General features: G+C 42.8%; 1 protein-coding gene across 1 annotated transcript in view; it reads right to left on the minus strand.

The window, feature by feature from the left end:
- RALGAPA2 (Ral GTPase activating protein catalytic subunit alpha 2) overlaps positions 1-19,002 on the minus strand; it is a 284,753-nt gene that overhangs the window by 190,424 nt on the left and 75,327 nt on the right. The window contains exons 11-14 of the mRNA XM_007454538.1: positions 12,040-12,207; positions 10,881-11,018; positions 7,325-7,473; positions 2,611-2,722 (exon numbers count right to left, since the gene is read on the minus strand). Of these exons, the coding sequence (XP_007454600.1) occupies positions 2,611-2,722; positions 7,325-7,473; positions 10,881-11,018; positions 12,040-12,207 (567 nt within the window). The remainder of the gene's footprint in view (positions 1-2,610; positions 2,723-7,324; positions 7,474-10,880; positions 11,019-12,039; positions 12,208-19,002) is intronic.

The raw sequence follows: 19,002 nt of genomic DNA on the forward strand, positions 1-19,002 counted from the left end.
GAGCACAGGCTCCAGACACACAGGCTCAGCGGCCATGGCTCACGGGCCCAGCCGCTTCATGGCATGTGGGATCCTCCCAGACCGGGGCACGAACCCGCGTCCCCTGCTGCATCAGCCAGACTCTCAACCATTGCGCCACCAGGGAAGCCCAGACAGCACATTTTAATTGTAGGATGGGACTAAGATGGAGCCGCTTGACTGCCTGGCAGATCTGCCCTGACCTTTCACATTTCCCTCCTCCTGGGCTTCTCACAAAAGGACTTGGGAGGTCAACAGATGATCATAAATCCCAGGTGCATCCTCTCTTATTCTTCCAACAACCCTGGAAGGTAGGAAGGAGCCCTTTCCTGATTGTGGCAGATTAGGGACATGACTCAGAAAGATGAAGTGATTTGCTCAAGGCCACAAAAGCCAGGAAGTACCAGAGCTGGGGTCAGAACCCAGAATCTGTCTAAGTCTAAAAAGCACATCTTCTCTCTGCTACTTTATGGTTAGCTCTTAATTAATGGAAGCATTCCTCTGGATGCACTGAACCACTGCTAAAATAATAACAACAACGACATCAAAATCATTATTAATCATGGACTCAAAACTAATCTTCGAGTAAGATCTGACAAGACTTCTCCATTAATGAGGAGGATTCTGCCCCCCTCCCCAAACCAAAACCAAACAAAAAGAAACCACACTCCACAATACACTCTTGCTTAGTCTAGTGACAAGTTCTCACTCTAATTCCAAGACCCACAATACATGTGGGACTAGACAACTGGTGAGGAGTGGGGCCCAGGCACCCGCCGGCCTAAGCCCGGCCCCCGTCCATGTCACATGGCAGCTCCAGTCCCATCAAGAAGGGGAGGTCAGGAAGGTCGAACAGTGAGATGCTCCAGAGTCAGAGCAAGGTGAGCGGAGGGTCTGTCTGTCCAGGCAGACCGCAGGGCAGGTGGTCAGTGCCACCCTACAGGCAAGAGCACAGCCAAGTTGGACACACAGAAGCGTGTGCAGACCACTTCACCCATCCAGTGAAGGCAAGGTAATCAGACTAAAGGTGATTATACCACGAGGGGTTAACTGAGTTCATGCCAATTATTTCTGCAGCCTTTCCTACGTTTCTCATCAGATCAAGATCATTCAGTCATAGTAAACTGTTCAAAATTGATATGAACAGCTGGGTTCTCTTGCTACAAAGGGAACATTTGGCTTGATTTAGAGCACTAACTTCTCTTTTTTGTCACTTGCACCCACAGAACCTACCTGTATTCTGGATATGCTCTTAACACACAACCTCCAAAACCACCTTCCAGTCCCCAAGGAGGGCAGCCACCTCTCCCTGCAGTGCCACCCCAGCTGATGGTCCACCCTCATTCTCCCGTTGGATTACTCGAAGTCAGGCCCATCCACTGGACCATGGCCTTTATTGGATAGAACGTCACATTCTTTCACACTCTTCTCTGTCAGAAATATTTCATAACTACTATGCATTCCATAAATACTAGTGATTCTAGAAAAGAGCAATGCTGCAACAGGCTGCCGCCCTCAGGACCCTTTCAACTTCTTTCCAGGCCGTCAGTCCCTTCTCCTCTCTGCCCCTCAGGGTGACGTCAGAGACTCCTGCGCTGGACCCTTCTCGCCATGAGATGCAGGAACCGCAGCCATCTCCTTGGCTCTCCGCTCCCACTGAAGGCCAACCCGGCTCCTCACCTGGTCCAGGACTTCACCTCCGAGGTCCTCTCTGTCCCAGACGATGCTACTCTCCCTCCCTGGATCATCCCTGGTGAGCGAGCATACTTTACCGCCACCTTCCTGAAACCCTGCTCCCCACACCCCCGCTGGCTCCAGCTCACCCCCTCCTCCCCCCTCCCTTCCACACCATTCCCTCTGCAAAGCCATGACTCTAGCTGGGACCTCCACTGCCCAGCTCTCACTTTCTCCTCCATCCACTCCAGGTGGGCCTCATTCCCCTAGAACATTCTCAGCCACCAACATCTTGGCAAAGCCAACAGTCGACTTGGCTGTCTCCTCTTACTCAACACTGCTCTCAGGGCATCTAGGACACATGTGCCCCTAGTTACCCACCCAGCTCACTGGCCACCATTCCTCAGCATCTGTGGCTGGCCCTCTCCATCTGACCATCAGCAGATGGCCCTCTTCTCTCTGACACACTCTCCCTCCCCAGGTGATCCCACCCAGCCCTGTGGCTTTAAACACAATCGCTCAGCACATCAATGGCCCTCACACGTTTATCTCTAGTCCGAACCTCTCCCACCCTATTCCTATACCCATGCTCTGTCCATCCTTCACCTCTTCAAATCTACCTGGCCCAACACCAAGGCATCAGCTCTTGTCATCTTCCTAATTTCTAGCAACCTTAAGCAAATCAAAAGAGGAAGTAGATGGCAGAAAGGTGGGAAGGCCTAAAAGAAGACCAGCACTAATTGTAAAGACAAGATTACAACCTTCAAGACAAAGCTAATAAGGAAATTTTCTAATTAAATTTCTAGAAATTTAAAGTTAGTCTAATTTTACTCTTGAAATTCTCAGTGATTAAAACTAATTTGCTGTAAAATCTGATTCATTTCTTGCATTTGCAGTGTTTTAATAAAAAAGACTTACCCTAAACAGTAACCCTGCCAAGCTCTGGGCAAACAAGTCCTTTATTTGTTTATCCTTTGGCTTCTGCATGATAGCTTCTGTTATCCTGAGTAGTATTTGCAACATCTGTTCCCTGGGCCACCCAAAATAAAAGCTCATATTATTAATCACATCTCCAAAGCACTTACATTTATAGGTACAAGAAATTCTCTTAAGGATTCAGCAAAATTGATAATCACATATCATTCAGAAGTATCTAAATGCCCATTACATAATGAATACCATACTTATCAAAATAAGCTAGCTTATGTTACCACAGTTCTAAAAATACGCCTCCTGTGCCCACATCAGTAGACAGGACAACCCAGGTCTCATCCCAGCTTGACCCCCCCCCCTTGTAAAAATGGAGGTGACGTGTTTTCTCCACGTGTGCCAGCACCTACGGCACACGGGGAGAACTGTGCCTACTGAACTTATGCAGCACTCTCAAACTTTCACATCCATTATTTTACTTAAACTGAGCGGCCTCCCTATCTCTCTGTGTGACAGTAAACAACATGGACTTTCTGGTCCTCGTCCTGGGGAGTTCTTCCATCAGCAGTGGCGGGTGGCCGCGCTCCACAGCACTCCCACAGGTAAGAGGGCTGGGAAAGGTCACCACTGGACACTTAGGGCACAGAGCTTTGTGCCTGGAAGATCCTGACTCTGCAAACAGGGCACCCCTCGGAACCGCAGTCACAAGGTCTCCATCGGACCGTGTTTTTTTTTTTTTTTTTTTTTTTTTTTGGCTGTGTTGGGTCTTCATTACTGCGTGCGGGCTTTCTCTAGTTGCAGCAAACAGGGGCTACTCTTCGTTGCAGTGCGCGAGCTTCTCATTGCGGTGGCTTCTCTTGTTGCAGAGCACGGGTCTAGGCGCATGGCCTTCAGTAGCTGTGGCACGTGGGCTCAGTAGTTATGGCGCACGGGCTTAGTTGCTCCACGGGACGTGGGATCTTCCCGGACCAGGGCTCGAACCCGTGTCCCCTGCGCTGGCAGGCGGATTCTTAACCAGTGCGCCACCAGGGAAGTCCCGGAGATGGCGTTTTATGTAAAAAGTCTTTAAAGGGTATAAAACACTAGACGCACAAAATAGCACCGCTAATTGTGATGATGACGGTAAGTTCTCTAGCACAGCCAAAGGGCATTCTTCTCTCTCACAGCTGAGTTACATTCTTCAAATCTTCCCCCAGATGCCACGCAAAAGGAGAACACGTTATCGTCTGTTAATGGAGGGAAATCACCCCGGTCCCTTTAACTAGTTCTTCGAGGTCTTGAGCACGAACCGTTCGCTCATCTCTGTAACTTCCTCCTTGACCTGGCTCTTCAGTGATAAAACCAAGAAGTGGACAAAGTAATCTGGTCCAGGTCGGATAATGAGATCTCAAATCATGGTTCCTTTATAGTTTTCTCACATTTCTGAGAACAATGTTTTCTCTTAACACGATGCTGGATCTCATTAAACTTCTCCAGGGTCTCCTGCCCTCCTCGTGGCTGACCCTGTCTGACTTCCGTCCTGGTTTCTGCAGGTGCCCGTTCCCACTGTGTTCTGCTCTGCCTGCCTGCCCGGCCCCCTACCCATGGACCCTGCAGGCTCAGGACTAGAGCTGTGCGGCCAGAGGATCGGGGCATGCATGCCTGGAGCAGCCGGCGACTTTGAGGAGGATGAGGGGAGAAATGGCCCAGGGCTGGGACAGCCTGCGCTCACCCCGGCCAGCGTCCCCCGGGCCCTGTCACAGGGGGAGGGGAGGGCTGCACCCAGGGTCGCCTCTGCTGCGCACGTTGTGTGATGCTCAAGACAAGGAAAAACAGCCCCTTCCACACCCATCGTGCGAACATAAGAACAAGAAACGTAGTAACTTTCAAATAAAACCTCAGTCATGGGAACTGTTACCAAAAATGCAGACCTGCTGGAGGCAAAGACCAACACAGACACAGGGCAGGTTTAACTTCTGAACCTAAGAAAGCTTGGGAACCAAAACATTCCCACACGGAGTCTCCTGGAAGAGAATGGGGGGTGGAAAACTACCTCCAGTTTGGAAAAATCTTTGCTAACAGTTCGGACCTCCGCTTGTTTCTTTGTGTTTTGAGAAACAATAACTCTGGTCACTCCTCTCAAAGGGGACCTGCCTGAAGAGCGAGCCCAGGACGGCCCATGTGTGCTGCCCGAGTGGTAGAGGAGCGGCTCTTGCTGCCTCTTTGTTCTCTACTTTGCCCCCATCTCCTTGCACACCTACTCACTAACACTGGCTATCCCCTCTTTGGGGGCCACTACTCGGCACCTGCCGGGCTACAGCCTGCTCTCAGCCACCGTTATCTACCACCACAGAGTCTGCGCTACAGGCACTGTCTCTCTCCACGCGGCAGCCAGAGATCTTTTGGAAACATAAATCGGGTCATGTCACACTCTTGCTCAGAAGCAGAGGTAGCGGGGACCTTCCTGCAGCCCATGGGGCCCTGTGCCCCTTGGCCTGGGGCGCCCCCCACTGCACTGGCCGCCATCTCGTCCTTCCCGGAACCCACCAGCTGTGACCTGCAGTTCCTCCTCATGGGGATGCTCTTCCCTCTGGGCTCCGCTCAGAGAGGCCTTCCCACCCTCCACACTGCCCCCCCCACAACCAGCTCCACGGTTCTTAGCACTGAACCCCACCCGACCCCACTTCTGTGTTCATCGCATCTCTCAGGCCTATGAGGACGGATGCCTCGGGAGGGCAGGGACCCTGTCTGTCTAGTTTACCCTCTATCCTCACAGTAGAAGCTCCCTAGTTATTTACCAGATGAAAGAAGGGAGGGAGGGAGGGAGGGAGGGAATTCACTGATCGTCTGGTACTTCAATACACAGGAAAATCTGCTAGGGAAATAGATCACATCCCTGGTCTACGCTCTACTGACTTTATTCTTTTTTTTTCAGTGAGTATTTTCATCTATTCCTATATTTTGATTTTTTATAGTTTTACCTGGAAATCTCTGAATTATTAAAGAAACAGAGAAGCATTGTTTAATTTTATTTCCTAGAATTTTCACCCCAAAAAAGATTATCAAAAATATCAAAATATTACTGATACACTGGTATACAGAATTCATAGCGTTTTCAAAGGAAAAAAAAAGCATCAAAAACACTTGATACAACGGGTATGAGGAGCAGATATTTCAGTTGAAAGCTTCCAGCATTTCTCATTGCTTTCAACATTATTGACACAGCTTTTAACTTTGTTTAAATTGCCTTGTTCATCCCTGTGACGCTTTAGCAACAGCTTCTCGGCAAATAGTGCTCAGTTTAAAAGTCTGGGAAAGATGACACCGGAAGGTATGGCTTCAAATGATCATTTTGACAACTGTGGTTCCTGTATTTGTGCACCTTCTGCCCGCCGGCTTCCTCTGGGCCCGCTCCCCCTCTGGGCCCGCTCTCCCTCATCTGAGAAGGAAAAGGGCTGGACGCAAGGCCCTGGAGGCCCCGCGGGCTCAGTCCCACCTCATCCCCACGGCTCCCTGGGCACTGGCTCCAGCCTCCAGAGCACAGGCCTGGGAACGGGGACCCCAAGCATTTCCGGGAGGCAGGTGCCACCAGCCCAGGTCTGAGGGTGCTGACCCCTGCCAGGCAGGTAGGGAGGGTGCTGCCTGGGAGGGAGGAACCTGCAAGGACCGGACTGGAGAAGCAGAAGGGAGAGGCTGCCCCCCACTCCCCAAACCTTAGGAGCTGGACGGATGTGCAGACACTCATCACGGGAAACTCTAATGCACTGCTTACCTCTGGGACATTATAAACACAAAGACACCAAACAAAACTGAACGACCAGGAGGAAGACACTTCACATAAGTGTATTTTAATGACGCCACTATATTTTTCACTGCACTCTGACAACTTATCACTTAAAATAACTGTTTTTCTAAAATGAATTTAAAACTTCAAATTTAAAACAATCAAATCAGTTAAAAGTATTCTGGAGCAATTAACCAACCCTCCTGGGATTATGAAGAATGATATTATGAAACGTCAGTTACTACTTTTCCACAAACTGATGACAGTTTAAAATGGGAAAAACTACTATTAAGTAATATGACTACTTACTCTTAATTTGACAACTTTTTTTAAAACCAATAATGAAAATAGTCGTTGGGAGTCCGCCTGCTGATGCAGGGGATGCGGGTTTGTGCCCCGGTCTGGGAGGATCCCACGTGCCGTGGAGCGGCTGGGCCCGTGGGCCGTGGCCGTTGGGCCTGCTCGTCCGGAGCCTGTGCTCCGCGGCGGGAGAGGCCACAGCAGTGAGAGGCCCACATACCGCAAAAAAAAAAACAAAAAAAACCAATAATGAAAATAGTCGTTGGGAGTCCGCCTGCTGATGCAGGGGATGCGGGTTTGTGCCCCGGTCTGGGAGGATCCCACGTGCCGTGGAGCGGCTGGGCCCGTGGGCCGTGGCCGTTGGGCCTGCTCGTCCGGAGCCTGTGCTCCGCGGCGGGAGAGGCCACAGCAGTGAGAGGCCCACATACCGCAAAAAAAAAAAACAAAAAAAACCAATAATGAAAATAAATGAACTATCAAAGTGCTGGATACTTCATAATTCTGTTACAAAAGACTGATTATCATCTCATCCTTCACTTTGTAGAGCTATTTAATAAACAGAGGCTTTAGCATTTTAATTATTTCGTTGAAAACAGAAACATCTGTTTTACAATGTTAATTAATTGAAAAGATACTCACCATGTCTTTTTATTCATTGTAAGCTCCATTATCATGCTCCTAAAAATAATCAGAACAGCTTTACATGCATCAACTTGCTCCTTCAAGAGCATGGGAACTTCCACACACGGTTCCAGCAAAAAGACGTTTGCAGCATTTGTCAAAAATACCTTAGAACCAACAAATTTTACATGAGAAGATATAATTAAACAGATAAACCTGAACAAATTTTGTATAAAGGGAATGATATTAATTTCACCTTTGAGCTATTTCAATAAGACAAGTGGTACCAACACATACTCAAATTTATTCTAGTTCACCCCTTAGAATTACTTAAATACTGATCCTTGAAAGACCTTTTCTAGAAAAATTATTGCTATTACACATTAATATTGCAGATTTAGAAATTTATGAATCAAAAAGGCTTCTGCAGATTTCTTTTTGACACCCCCGCAAAATTTTTTTTAAAAAGATAAGACAGGATCATTGCCTGTGGGTGAGGAACCTTGGGGGGCCGGCAGAGAGGGTAGGGGCCCTGGGTCAGACAGCAGCTGGAAAGAACGACCTGGCTCTTGTTGAGTCTCCAGCTTTGCTGACATGAAGGCCTTGCTGACAGGAGGCAGACAGTACCACCCAAAGGGCCGCCAGCAAAGGGGCAAAGGCGTGTGGCCAACACTGCACACCTTCCAGGAGCATGGGTTTTCAATATGAGAAATACAATATGCAGCAGAATACAAAACCTAAGGAAATTCTTAGGATAAAAACTGAGATTTCCAACAAAATTTAGAAAGTACGCCAACTGCTCTACACTCTGCCTTTAGGATACAAGCCCCCTGTCCTGTACCATCGTTAGAGAATTGTGGGGAGCACGGATCCAGGCTACCCTGTAGGGAGGCACTGCCCGGGGGCACTGCTGCGGCATAACAACGTGTCATCATTTACACAGAGTCAGGACATTCTCCGCTGTCAACCCGGTGCCAAGGGTGGAGCTTCTCCACCTTCTAGACCTACAGTCCCTCTTAGTGCTCCTCTCCATTCAACAGCACAGACACCAATGATCTGGGGACAAACAGAGCTGTCTCACTTGTGGACGAAATCCATTAACACAGCATCTCAAAATAGATGCACAAACTGACCGGAGGAACTGAAATGAGCACACTCAAAAGTCAAGTGGGCGAACTAAAATGATGACAGCCTCTGAGATAATTTTGTGCAAGATTAAAAATGTATCGTGTCCCAATTTTCTAGGAAGAATCACAAAATCAGCACTATAATAGTTGATAACAGATGATAACAGCACTTGTGAAGATTTACTAAGCTTCGAGTAAGAAAAATGAAAATAAAGAACCTTTTGACTAGCGAACTATAGCTTTAGTGACTATGTCTTTTAAAGAAGTATGCCATAGATGGTATACTACAATACAGATCCTTTTTAATTCAATGTACTTGGCTCCTTGATTTAATTTTAAACCTTTGTATACTCCAAAGTAAAAGTGAGGAGTCTTCATATATTATATTTCTTTCATTTTACTTTCAAAACAACATCAAAAATGTTGACTCCATGACTATTTATTACCATGTTAGTATCAGTTAGGATAAAAATAAATCAACAAAATGAATATGTCCAAACTGTACCTGTCAGAAGCAACTATAAAACAGTACTCTTATCAAACCTCCATTTGGCCATGTTTTCCTCATTAACCAAATCAAGGACCAAGGTACTTGATAAAATGAGAACAAAAACAGCTATCTAAATCCAAACTAAGTATTTTTTACAACTGTAGAGCTATAATCAAGTAGGAATTCTTTTTCTTGGCTCAGCCAAGGGGATGTAAGTTCTCCTTCTAGAGAATAAATAACTCACCTGAATTCAGGGAAATAACAGGCACCTGCAACCCCCACTGGCCAACTATAGGATGCTCTGTGGGGAGGGGGCGGGGCGGGGACTCCTGCAACCATTGCTCTGGTGGGCGCACAGGTGACATTTAGGAGCTGCGCCAAAGTTCTCTGAAGCTATTCAAGTAAACTCATCTTGAGTTTTTTAAAGCTAATATTATTTGCTGATTTTCAAATTATTTGCTGATTTTCAATGAAAAATGAGAAAATTCATTAATTAAAGTATATTAAACTGCCAATTAACTAGAAAACAAAAAGGATCCCACGATAAGGAATCCTCTCAAGAGACAGATGACAGAAACCTGGTATCACTGAAAACTGGGTACCATGCCTTCCTGCCCCAGACCCTACGCCCAGCCTCTGTGTGGGATGCCTAACTGGACACAGATGAACGTGGATATGGATATGGGGAGGAGGGTGGGGTGCCAGGGATCAGGGGAAAGAGAGGGACCCTGTGTTTTCACTTATACTTCTAACAACCTTCACACTGGGTGCAACCCAAGAGGTAATCTTTTTTTTTTGAGATAAATCTCCATTTTTGAGATAAAATCCTGAGATCTGGGGAGACTGAGTGATAAACCAAAGCTGCTTTTTCCAATGTTCCCAAATGGTATTTCATATATTCATTCAGATAAATATCTAAAAATTACTTCATTAATCATCATTCTTCATAAACACAGGCAATTTTTAAGAGGAATATTACTTATAAGATTATATAATCACCAAGTTTGTCTTATAAATTAGAATCCAGGTAACTCACTACCCATATGTGTTCAGAATGTGGCACATATATACCATGGCATATTACTCAGCCGTAAAAAGAATAGAAATTGAGTTATTTGTAGTGAGGTGGATGGACCTAGAGTCTGTCATACAGAGTGAAGTCAGTCAGAAAGAGAAAAACAAATACCGTATGCTAACACATATACATGGAATCTAAAAAAAAAAAAAAAAAAAATGGTTCTGAAGAACCTAGGGGCAGGACAGGAATAAAGACGCAGACGTAGAGAACGGACTTGAGGACACAGGGAGTGGGAAGGGTAATCTGGGACGAAGTGAGAGAGTGGCATGGACATATATACACTACCAAATGTAAAATAGATAGCTAGTGGGAAGCAGCCGCATAGCACAGGGAGATCAGCTTGGTGCTTTGTGACCACCTAGAGGGGTGAGATAGGGAGGGTGGGAAGGAGACGCAAGACAGAGGAGATATGGGCACATATGTATACGTACAGCTGATTCACCTTGTTATAAAGCAGAAACTAACACACCATTGTAAAGCAATTATACTCCAATAAAGCAATTATACTCCAATTATACTCCAATATACTCCAATAAATAAAATAAAATTGCTTTAAATTGTAAAGCGATTATACTCCAAATAAATAAATAAAAAGAAGATACTTTTAAGGTTGAAATCTCAGTCATATATTCACTGTATAACAATCCCTCTCAAAAAACTGCAACCAGTTCAGATGTCTTCTCTGACTAACAACAACAAAAAAAATCTTTATAAATTGAAGGTGGGCAAGCAGAAAGAAAACTTAGCATGAGAATTTAAGGGCTGTTTACTGATGGATAGCTAAAAATATCACCATACTTTATACGATGTCACCCCCAATAAACAAAATGTTCAAGCTGACTCCATCCGGGAGCCTTCCCGTCTGTGGCTGGCGCATACCTGCAGCATAGCCTGGGCCCCAGCCTTCACGTTCTTATTCTCCTCTTCGGTCACACACCCTCTGCTCACAGCACTCGTGAAAGAATAAGTTCGCCCCCAACTGGAAGATCGCTTGTGACCAGAACTTTCAGATGAGGTCTTTAGAAAATAACAATCAGTCAACAGAGTGGGGAGAAGCACGTGTTGTGTATTTAGTTCCTTACGCTCCCCAGAATTCATGAGATTACAGGTTCTAGAAGGCAAGTCTCTTCTATTGTGTTCACCATTCTACCTCCATCACCTAAAATGGTGCTTAGCACTTAGTATGTGCTGAAGGAATAGATAACGTTTGTCCAGTGACCCAGTGAACATGACAGTTCATTTGTTTTGATCTCATGACTAGTTATTAAGATGACTTCAATATTGAAAAATCAAATTAGGGAATTAATGTAGATATTTACAGGTGATATACCTTTGGCTGCAAGTATTTTTTAATTCTTGGTGTTAATTGCCATGACAAACACCCACTTTTAGAAATAATTCTCAGAATAGATGTCAAAATAGCATGCCAGAAATATAAATAGGACCTAAGTTTTTTGTGTGTGTCAAGTAGAGGCCCACTCGCACCTGTGGCTTTATCTAACATGGAATGAAAGGTCCATCCTGATAGCACCCCTCTCTGAGAACAGCACCCAGCCCTGAAGCAAGGCTCACTTCACTTATTAATATTGTGTGTCACATTGGACTGTTGCTGGTATGTGTGTCACATTGGACTGTTGCTGGTATGGCCACTGTACAAGGAAAGTCTGCCAAAACATTCTAAATTTAGTTAAGTGAATATTACTTATTTAAGCATATCAATGATATGGCAGTGACATTTTTAGTCTCATACAGAGACATGCAAAGTATATTGGCTTATTCAAATACTCTCATGCAGTAGTGAATAAAGAAGCTGCCACGCACATGTGGCCAAGCCTGAGCTTAGGATGTGGCAGAGGACCTTGAACAGAGAACAGAAGCAGCCTCCCTGAGGCAGGCGCTCATGGAACTCAGCAACCCTAGAGCAACAGAGCTGACAACAAAGAGGTGGCCTGACTGCAACCCTTGACTGAGCAGAATACTTTGCTTTATATTTTAATATAGATGCTCCCAACTCAAACAATAAGTGATAAAATATTACCTGCTTGTTATCAGTCTCTGAAAGTCCGAATTTTTCAGCATCTTCTTGGGCAACTTCTTTTATGTCTGGTTCCTCCATGAACACAGGTTTGTCCTGGAGGATCCACTTTCTGTACACTTGAACTACTTTTCTGCTTACAGCTATGTCACAGGAAGGCAGCAAAAATGCCTAAAATGATAAGAGAAACTCCCTTTAACACAAGCTCTGGTCACCAATGAGCCCAACAGATATTTTCAACACCCAGCACCAATCTCAGACTTTCCTTTGAAACACAGACTACACAGGGCCACATGTTCCTGTGCACACCAAACTTATCTGAGGAAAAAAGACAATTGTGTTTACGGCAGTTGCTTCAATTGGGCCAATTGTGTAATTGGGCCAGAAAACAAAATGCAATTTTTTTTCCACAAAATAACCAAAACGCATACCTATAGAGATATATTAATTCGCTGTATGAACAATAATAATTGTACAACTGAGAACCTTTCCCCACAAATGAGAAATAGATGATGAGACGGTAGAGATTACAGTACAGCCAGTTGTCATGTCTCTTCCCAAGTTCACATTCAGTGACGCTGTGTTGGTAACTTGAATTGGCCATAGTGGGAGTAGTGGAAATACAGAAGTTGGCAAATGTTACCAACCAGGGCTTTTGTTTTCTTTCTTTTGTCTTTTTTTGCCTTCCCCTTTCCTTTCCTTTCTCTTTCTTCCTTTCCCTTCCTTCTTTCTTTCCTCCTTCCTTTCCTCCCTTCCTTTTTTGAGAGTCAGTTGTCCAACTGGCCAGTTGTAGCATTATGCATACTTATGTGAACTTTTTAACATTTAAAAATCCTCTTACACATCTGCACAAAGAATTTTTGTTTAAGGTGATCAGAATCCAAATGTAGACAACTATGTAACCCAAATTCAATATTACCTTCCTCCCAGAAGCAAATATAAGTCCCCTCTGGAGGAAAATAAAAGCATAGTAAAACCAAAATTATTTGCACAGTCTGATTAATATGATATACAGCACATTAATAAAAAAATCAGAAATGTGAGAAAAGAAATCAACATTAATAAAATCACATTAAAAATAGATAATAATTTAAACATATAAGAGATCTAGGTAAAGTATCAGAAAAAGATGTATATGAAATTGAAAAATAAAATAAGCCAAATGAAAAGCCCAATGTAAATGGCTGACAATAGGATGGATGCAGCTGAAGAGTAAACTGGAAAAAAGAATCCGATGAAAATATACAGAATGAAGCACAGAGAGACAGAGGATGGCTCCATCAGAAGAGAGGTGAGAGAGAACGCAAGGCAAAGACTATCCTTCCCATGGCTGGAGACGCAGAAGGAAAGAATGAGTCAAAAGCAGCAGAAACAATATCTGAAGATAGAATGGCTGAGAATTTTACCCAAAATGATAAAACACATCAAGCCACAGATTCAAGAATCACAAAGAAACACAAGCAGGATACATTCAAAGTATGTTACACTAAGACTGCTGAAAACCAAAGACAATCTGAAAATCTTACAAGGAGCCAGGGGGAAAAAAGACACATTTCTTCCAAAGGAATAACCACATGACTTAGCATAACTTCTCAAAGAAACAATGAAAGCCAAAAACCAATGGAACAAAATATTCAATGTGCAGAAAGAAAACAGCTGCCAAAATAGAATCTGACATCCATAAAGAAATATTTCAAAAATAAAAGCAAAACAAAGTCATTTTCAGATAAGAAAATGAGAAAACTTTTACCAAGAGACCTAATCAAAGGGATATACTAAAAGTTATTCTTTAAGCAGAAGGAAAATAATTCCAGGTCAGAGATTTGGGAAGAAATAAAGTGCAATAAAAATGGTCATTATTTGGATAAATCTAAATGAATAATATATATATGAATATATATGAATAAAAAGAATAAAACTGGATAAAATAATTATAGTAGTTCTGAAAGAGATGATATATATATTTGTGTATATAAATACATATTATATATTCATAATACAGCATTAAATGGCATACACATACATAACAGTGGTATATAAACTGAGAAGGAGTAAATGGAACTAAAATGCATACCGAGAGGTAAAAGTTGAAATTAGCTAGATTTTAAGTTAGGGATGATTGTTAATGCTTAAAGTATTACAAATGAGTATAAAAATACTTATCAAGAGGAGAAAAATAGGATGCTAAATGTAATCAGCCTGAAAAAATTAAGACAGAAAGTAGAAAGTAAGATAGTAGATGTAAACACAATTATAGCAGTTGTTACATTAAATGTAAACGCAATAATGCTCCAATCAAAAGATGGAGATTATAAGGTTGGATTTTAAAAACTATTAAAAAGACCACATGTCACTTATAAGAGGACATCCAAAACATATGAAAAGGGGACGTTGAAAGCAAAAAGTTAGAAAAAGATCACCATGAAAATACTAACCAAAAGAAAACTGGAGAGCTATATTCCAAACAGGCAAGAACAACTTTGAGGCAAAAAAAAAAAAAAAAAAGGCATTACTAGAGAAAAAGAAAGTTCTTAATGATAAAAGATTCAATTCAAAGGAACATATAATAATTCTAAATCTGTATTGCAACTAAGAATTTTACTTAGTAAAATTCATATTCATATATATCAAATACTGATAAACTGTGAACACAGACAAACCCAAAGTCAGAGTAGGATATTTCTCAGCTGAGGAAAGAGCCGACAAAAATAACAAGGATAGGGCTTCCCTGGTGGCGCAGTGGTTGAGAGTCCGCCTGCCCATGCAGGGGACATGGGTTCGTGCCCTGGTCCGGGAAGATCCCACATGTTGCAGAGCGGCTGGGCCCGTGAGCCATGGCCGCTGAGCCTGCGCGTCTGGAGCCTGTGCTCCGCAATGGGAGAGGCCACAACAGTGAGAGGCCCGCGTACCGCAAAAAAATAAAAAATAAAAATAACAAGGATAGAAGAGAGATGAACACATACATCAGACCTTCTCGCTCTCCTCCACGTCTCAACCTCTCATACCCTTCCTCTCTTTGTCTCTCCAAGGTGCATTCAGGAGAATTTCTTCAGACCTGTTATCAAATGCATTCCCTCTTCAGCTGTATCTAATCTGCTATTAAACCTACCCATTGAAGTTTTCCTTTAATATTTCAATTATTACATTTTTTTCATCATTAGAAGTTCTATTTTCTTCCTATTCATATCTGCTTAGTCATCTGCTATGGTTTCTTGTTTTCTGCAAACATTTTCAAGCTTGTCTTTTACTTCTTTAAACATATTCATTCTAAAGTCTCAATTGTATAACTGAAATCCTTGTGAGGTTTTCTTGCCTCTTCTGATTGGTTTGTCTAGAAAAGTTTTGATGTATAAATTCCTAAGAGGAAGAAAGTGACCTGAAATTATTATACCCAGCTAAACTACTGTTCATGTGCAAAAGCAAAAAGAAAACATTACGCATCACAAAAGGACTCAAGGTAGATAAACAACAAGGATTTACTGTATAGCACAGGGAACTACATTCAGTATCTTGTATTGATAATAACCTATAATGGAAAAGAATCAGAAAAAGAATATATATATATATATATATATATATATATATATCTTCTGTATTCTATATTCTGTATTATGTATGTCATATATATTCTATATTCCATATTCTATGTGTTATATTCTATATGTTATATTCTATGTAATATATGTTTTATATGTATATATATATATGTATATATATATATAAAACTGAGTCACTTTGCTGTATACCTGAAACTAACACAATATTGTAAATCAACTATAGTTCAATAAATAAATAAGTAGAACTCAGGGAATAGAGCTGCCAGTACACCTCCTTGAAAACACCACTCAGTGACAAAACGAGACCAACCAAGAAGTCAATCAAAGCAAGTATTTTAGGGCTGTGGACACCAGGAGGAACAAATCTGTCAAAATACAGAACCAAGATTAAATACCTCTGCCCATCAGGATTCCAAAACCAACCGCAAATATAGATTTATAATATGATGAATATTTATATATTCATCATATTATAAATTTATAATATAATGAAATCAGCAGATGGGGAGAGGAGGCTCAAAAAAATACAAGGCTGCTACACTCTTCATGTTTCATAAGAAGAAATCAAGTACCATCTAACATTAAAACATGCAGGTAAAAAGTGATTCCAATATTTTAATGCTATTATAATCTTTTTATTATAGACATGTCTTCTAGCAATTAATATTTCTTGTGGTAAAGGAATATTTACTGGAATTTCAATAATTCCTTCAGGTTTGCTGTCTTTTCTTCTGTTAAATTCAGGTAAAAATAAAATTCAGGACTACTCATTAAAACTGCATTAAAGATTCATTCAGAATTAAAGGTTCCAGGGCCTCCCTGGTGGCGCAGTGGTTGAGAGTCCGCCTGCCGATGCAGGGGATGCGGGTTCGTGTCCCGGTCCGGGAAGATCCCACATGCCGTGGACTGGCTGGGCCCGTGAGCCATGGCCGCTGAGCCTGCACGTCCAGAGCCTGTGCTCCGCAACGGGAGAGGCCACAACAGTGAGAGGCCCGCGTACCACAAAAAAAAAAAAAAAAAAATAAAGGTTTCTATTTTCATAAAGCTATTCGGAGGCCCCCCCCCCCACCCCTGCCACTTCCACACATCTGTCGTGGCCCCAGCCTTCACCTTGGTCAACCTCTGTCTAATTCGCCTGTTTCTGTCCATGGCTGCCTGCCTGCCTGTCTACCCATCCCTGCCAGCCAAATTCTACCTCTGTCTGCCCGTCTACCTGCACCTACCCACCTGTCTGGCTACACCTTCCCGCTTATCTCCACCTCTGCTAGCTGGCCAGTCTGCACCTTCCTGTCTGTTCTACACCTGCCTGCCAGTTCGTTTATGTCTATCAGCTCATCTGTAAGCCCTACTGTCTAACCGTCCACCAGGCTGCTTCCTGTCTGTTCATATCCTGTCTCACCCTGTCCTCTCTGCTGGTCTCTCATGCTGCCAGGCCAGCAGCCATCTATACACACAGAGGAATACCTAGAATGATGCTCTTCTAACACTGATAACAGTTACTTGGATGGCAGTGTTTCAGTGATTTGTTTTTGGCTTTCTACACTATACTTATATCTATAGAAAGATACTATCTTTATCTAATGAATTCATCTTTTTTTTAATAAAAATAAAGTTGCTCTTTAAAATAAAACCAAACTACCAACAAAACAACCTAGTGAACAAACATCCTTTAGAGCAGTACTTTCATTTCAGATCATAACCTAAGTAAGACATTTTCCATAAGGATATATGCATTTGTGTATGTAGTATGGACAAAAATAAGTCAGAAGTTTCACAAAGAAATACTAATTCTTACAATATGCACTGTGCTGTGAATTTTTTTGGTCTGTTCTATTTTACTCTATTTCATTAATTTTTTAAAAAATACTGGCTCTTGACCCACTACATTGATTTCATGACCAACAAATGATCACACAAGGTAGCCTGAAAAATAGCAGTTAGGAGACAAGTTTCTGGTGGAGTGACCCAAGGATCAGAACCGCCCTCCTGACACACTCCACCCGCCCAGCCTGCCTGCTGGAGACTGCCTTGAACCTTGCCAAACCTAATCTCCCTCAGGAACCATCTACGGCCACTGCCTTCAACTCATTGAACCATCCAGTCTGAGGTGACTGCTCGGTCAGCCCCGCCCTGAGCCGCCCAGGCCCCAGTGGTCCTCGTGGGCCTTTGTTCCTACATCATGCGTGTGGACATCTGACCTGCCTCTTGCGCTGTTCTCTGTTATGTACATACAGATCTTAACTCCACACTGAAAACGTGCACTTCTTGAATGAATGCACATTTTTAAACTTTAACAGCCTTTAGGCTTAGTCTCTGAAGAATTTAAAATTAAAAAAGAAATTATTATAAAAGAAGTCACATTTTGTCTTCCATAAAAGAAAACTTCATCATTGACCAAGAGAGGGCAATAAAACGCAATGTTCAAACCCATGCCCCTTTTCCCAAATGTCTCTATTTCAGTATTTTAACAATGCATAATAATCATATTTGAAATTTCACATAAGCTTTCAAATTATATTTGATTAAGAATGATTATAGGGCTTCCCTGGTGGCTCAGGGGACGCGGGTTCGTGCCCCGGTCCGGGAGGATCCCGCGGAGAGGCTGGGCCCATGAGCCATGGCCGCTGAGCCTGCGCGTCCAGAGCCTGTGCTCCATAACAGGTGAGGCCACATCAGTGAGAGGCCCGCGTACCGCAAAAAAAAAAAAAAAAAAAAAAAAAAAAAAAAAAAAAAAAAAAAGAATAATTATAAAATGTAAACGTTTTTGAATTTCATGATACAAAGATGGCTCATAACTTCAGGCATAAGTAGTCTGCGGTTACCTCAATGATGCAGTTTCTACTTCAAAACTGAATTTACACTGGATTTAGGATTTTGATTGAATCTAGAACTTAGAACACACTATTGCCAGGGGTGGAATGACAATAATGGATGCAAATGGAACTATGTGTATAATAAATAAATAAATATGCAATATAGGTAGAACCACATCAAATTAGCACTTGTCTCTTGTGCAAAATTTAAAAGCTTTGTTAATGATACCTGATTTTAAGTATTTGTATCCAAGGGTTTAAAACATTACTATAGATCAGGATCAGCAAACTATGATCCACAATGCAAATCCAGCCTGCCACTTAATTTCTGTAAGTAAGGTTTTACGGGAAAACAGCCATGCTTGCTTGTTCCATGTTGTCCATGGCCACTTTCTCACCATTTTCTTAAGTAGAAATTTTTTATTGATTAAAATACAAAATACAGTAAAACCTCTAGACTGCTGTGGATTGTGCTGGGACTGTCACTCTTGGTGGATGTTTCTTTCCTGTATATCTCAGAGGTGAAGGTTTCCTCGTTCCCCACGCGGGTCTCGCCTCCGCGGGAAGCTCTTGGCGGTGCACGTGCATCGCTCAGG

Source organism: Lipotes vexillifer, unplaced genomic scaffold (assembly GCF_000442215.2).
Source record: "Lipotes vexillifer unplaced genomic scaffold, Lipotes_vexillifer_v1.1 scaffold365, whole genome shotgun sequence".
In the NCBI taxonomy this organism is placed as follows: Eukaryota; Metazoa; Chordata; class Mammalia; order Artiodactyla; family Lipotidae; genus Lipotes; species Lipotes vexillifer.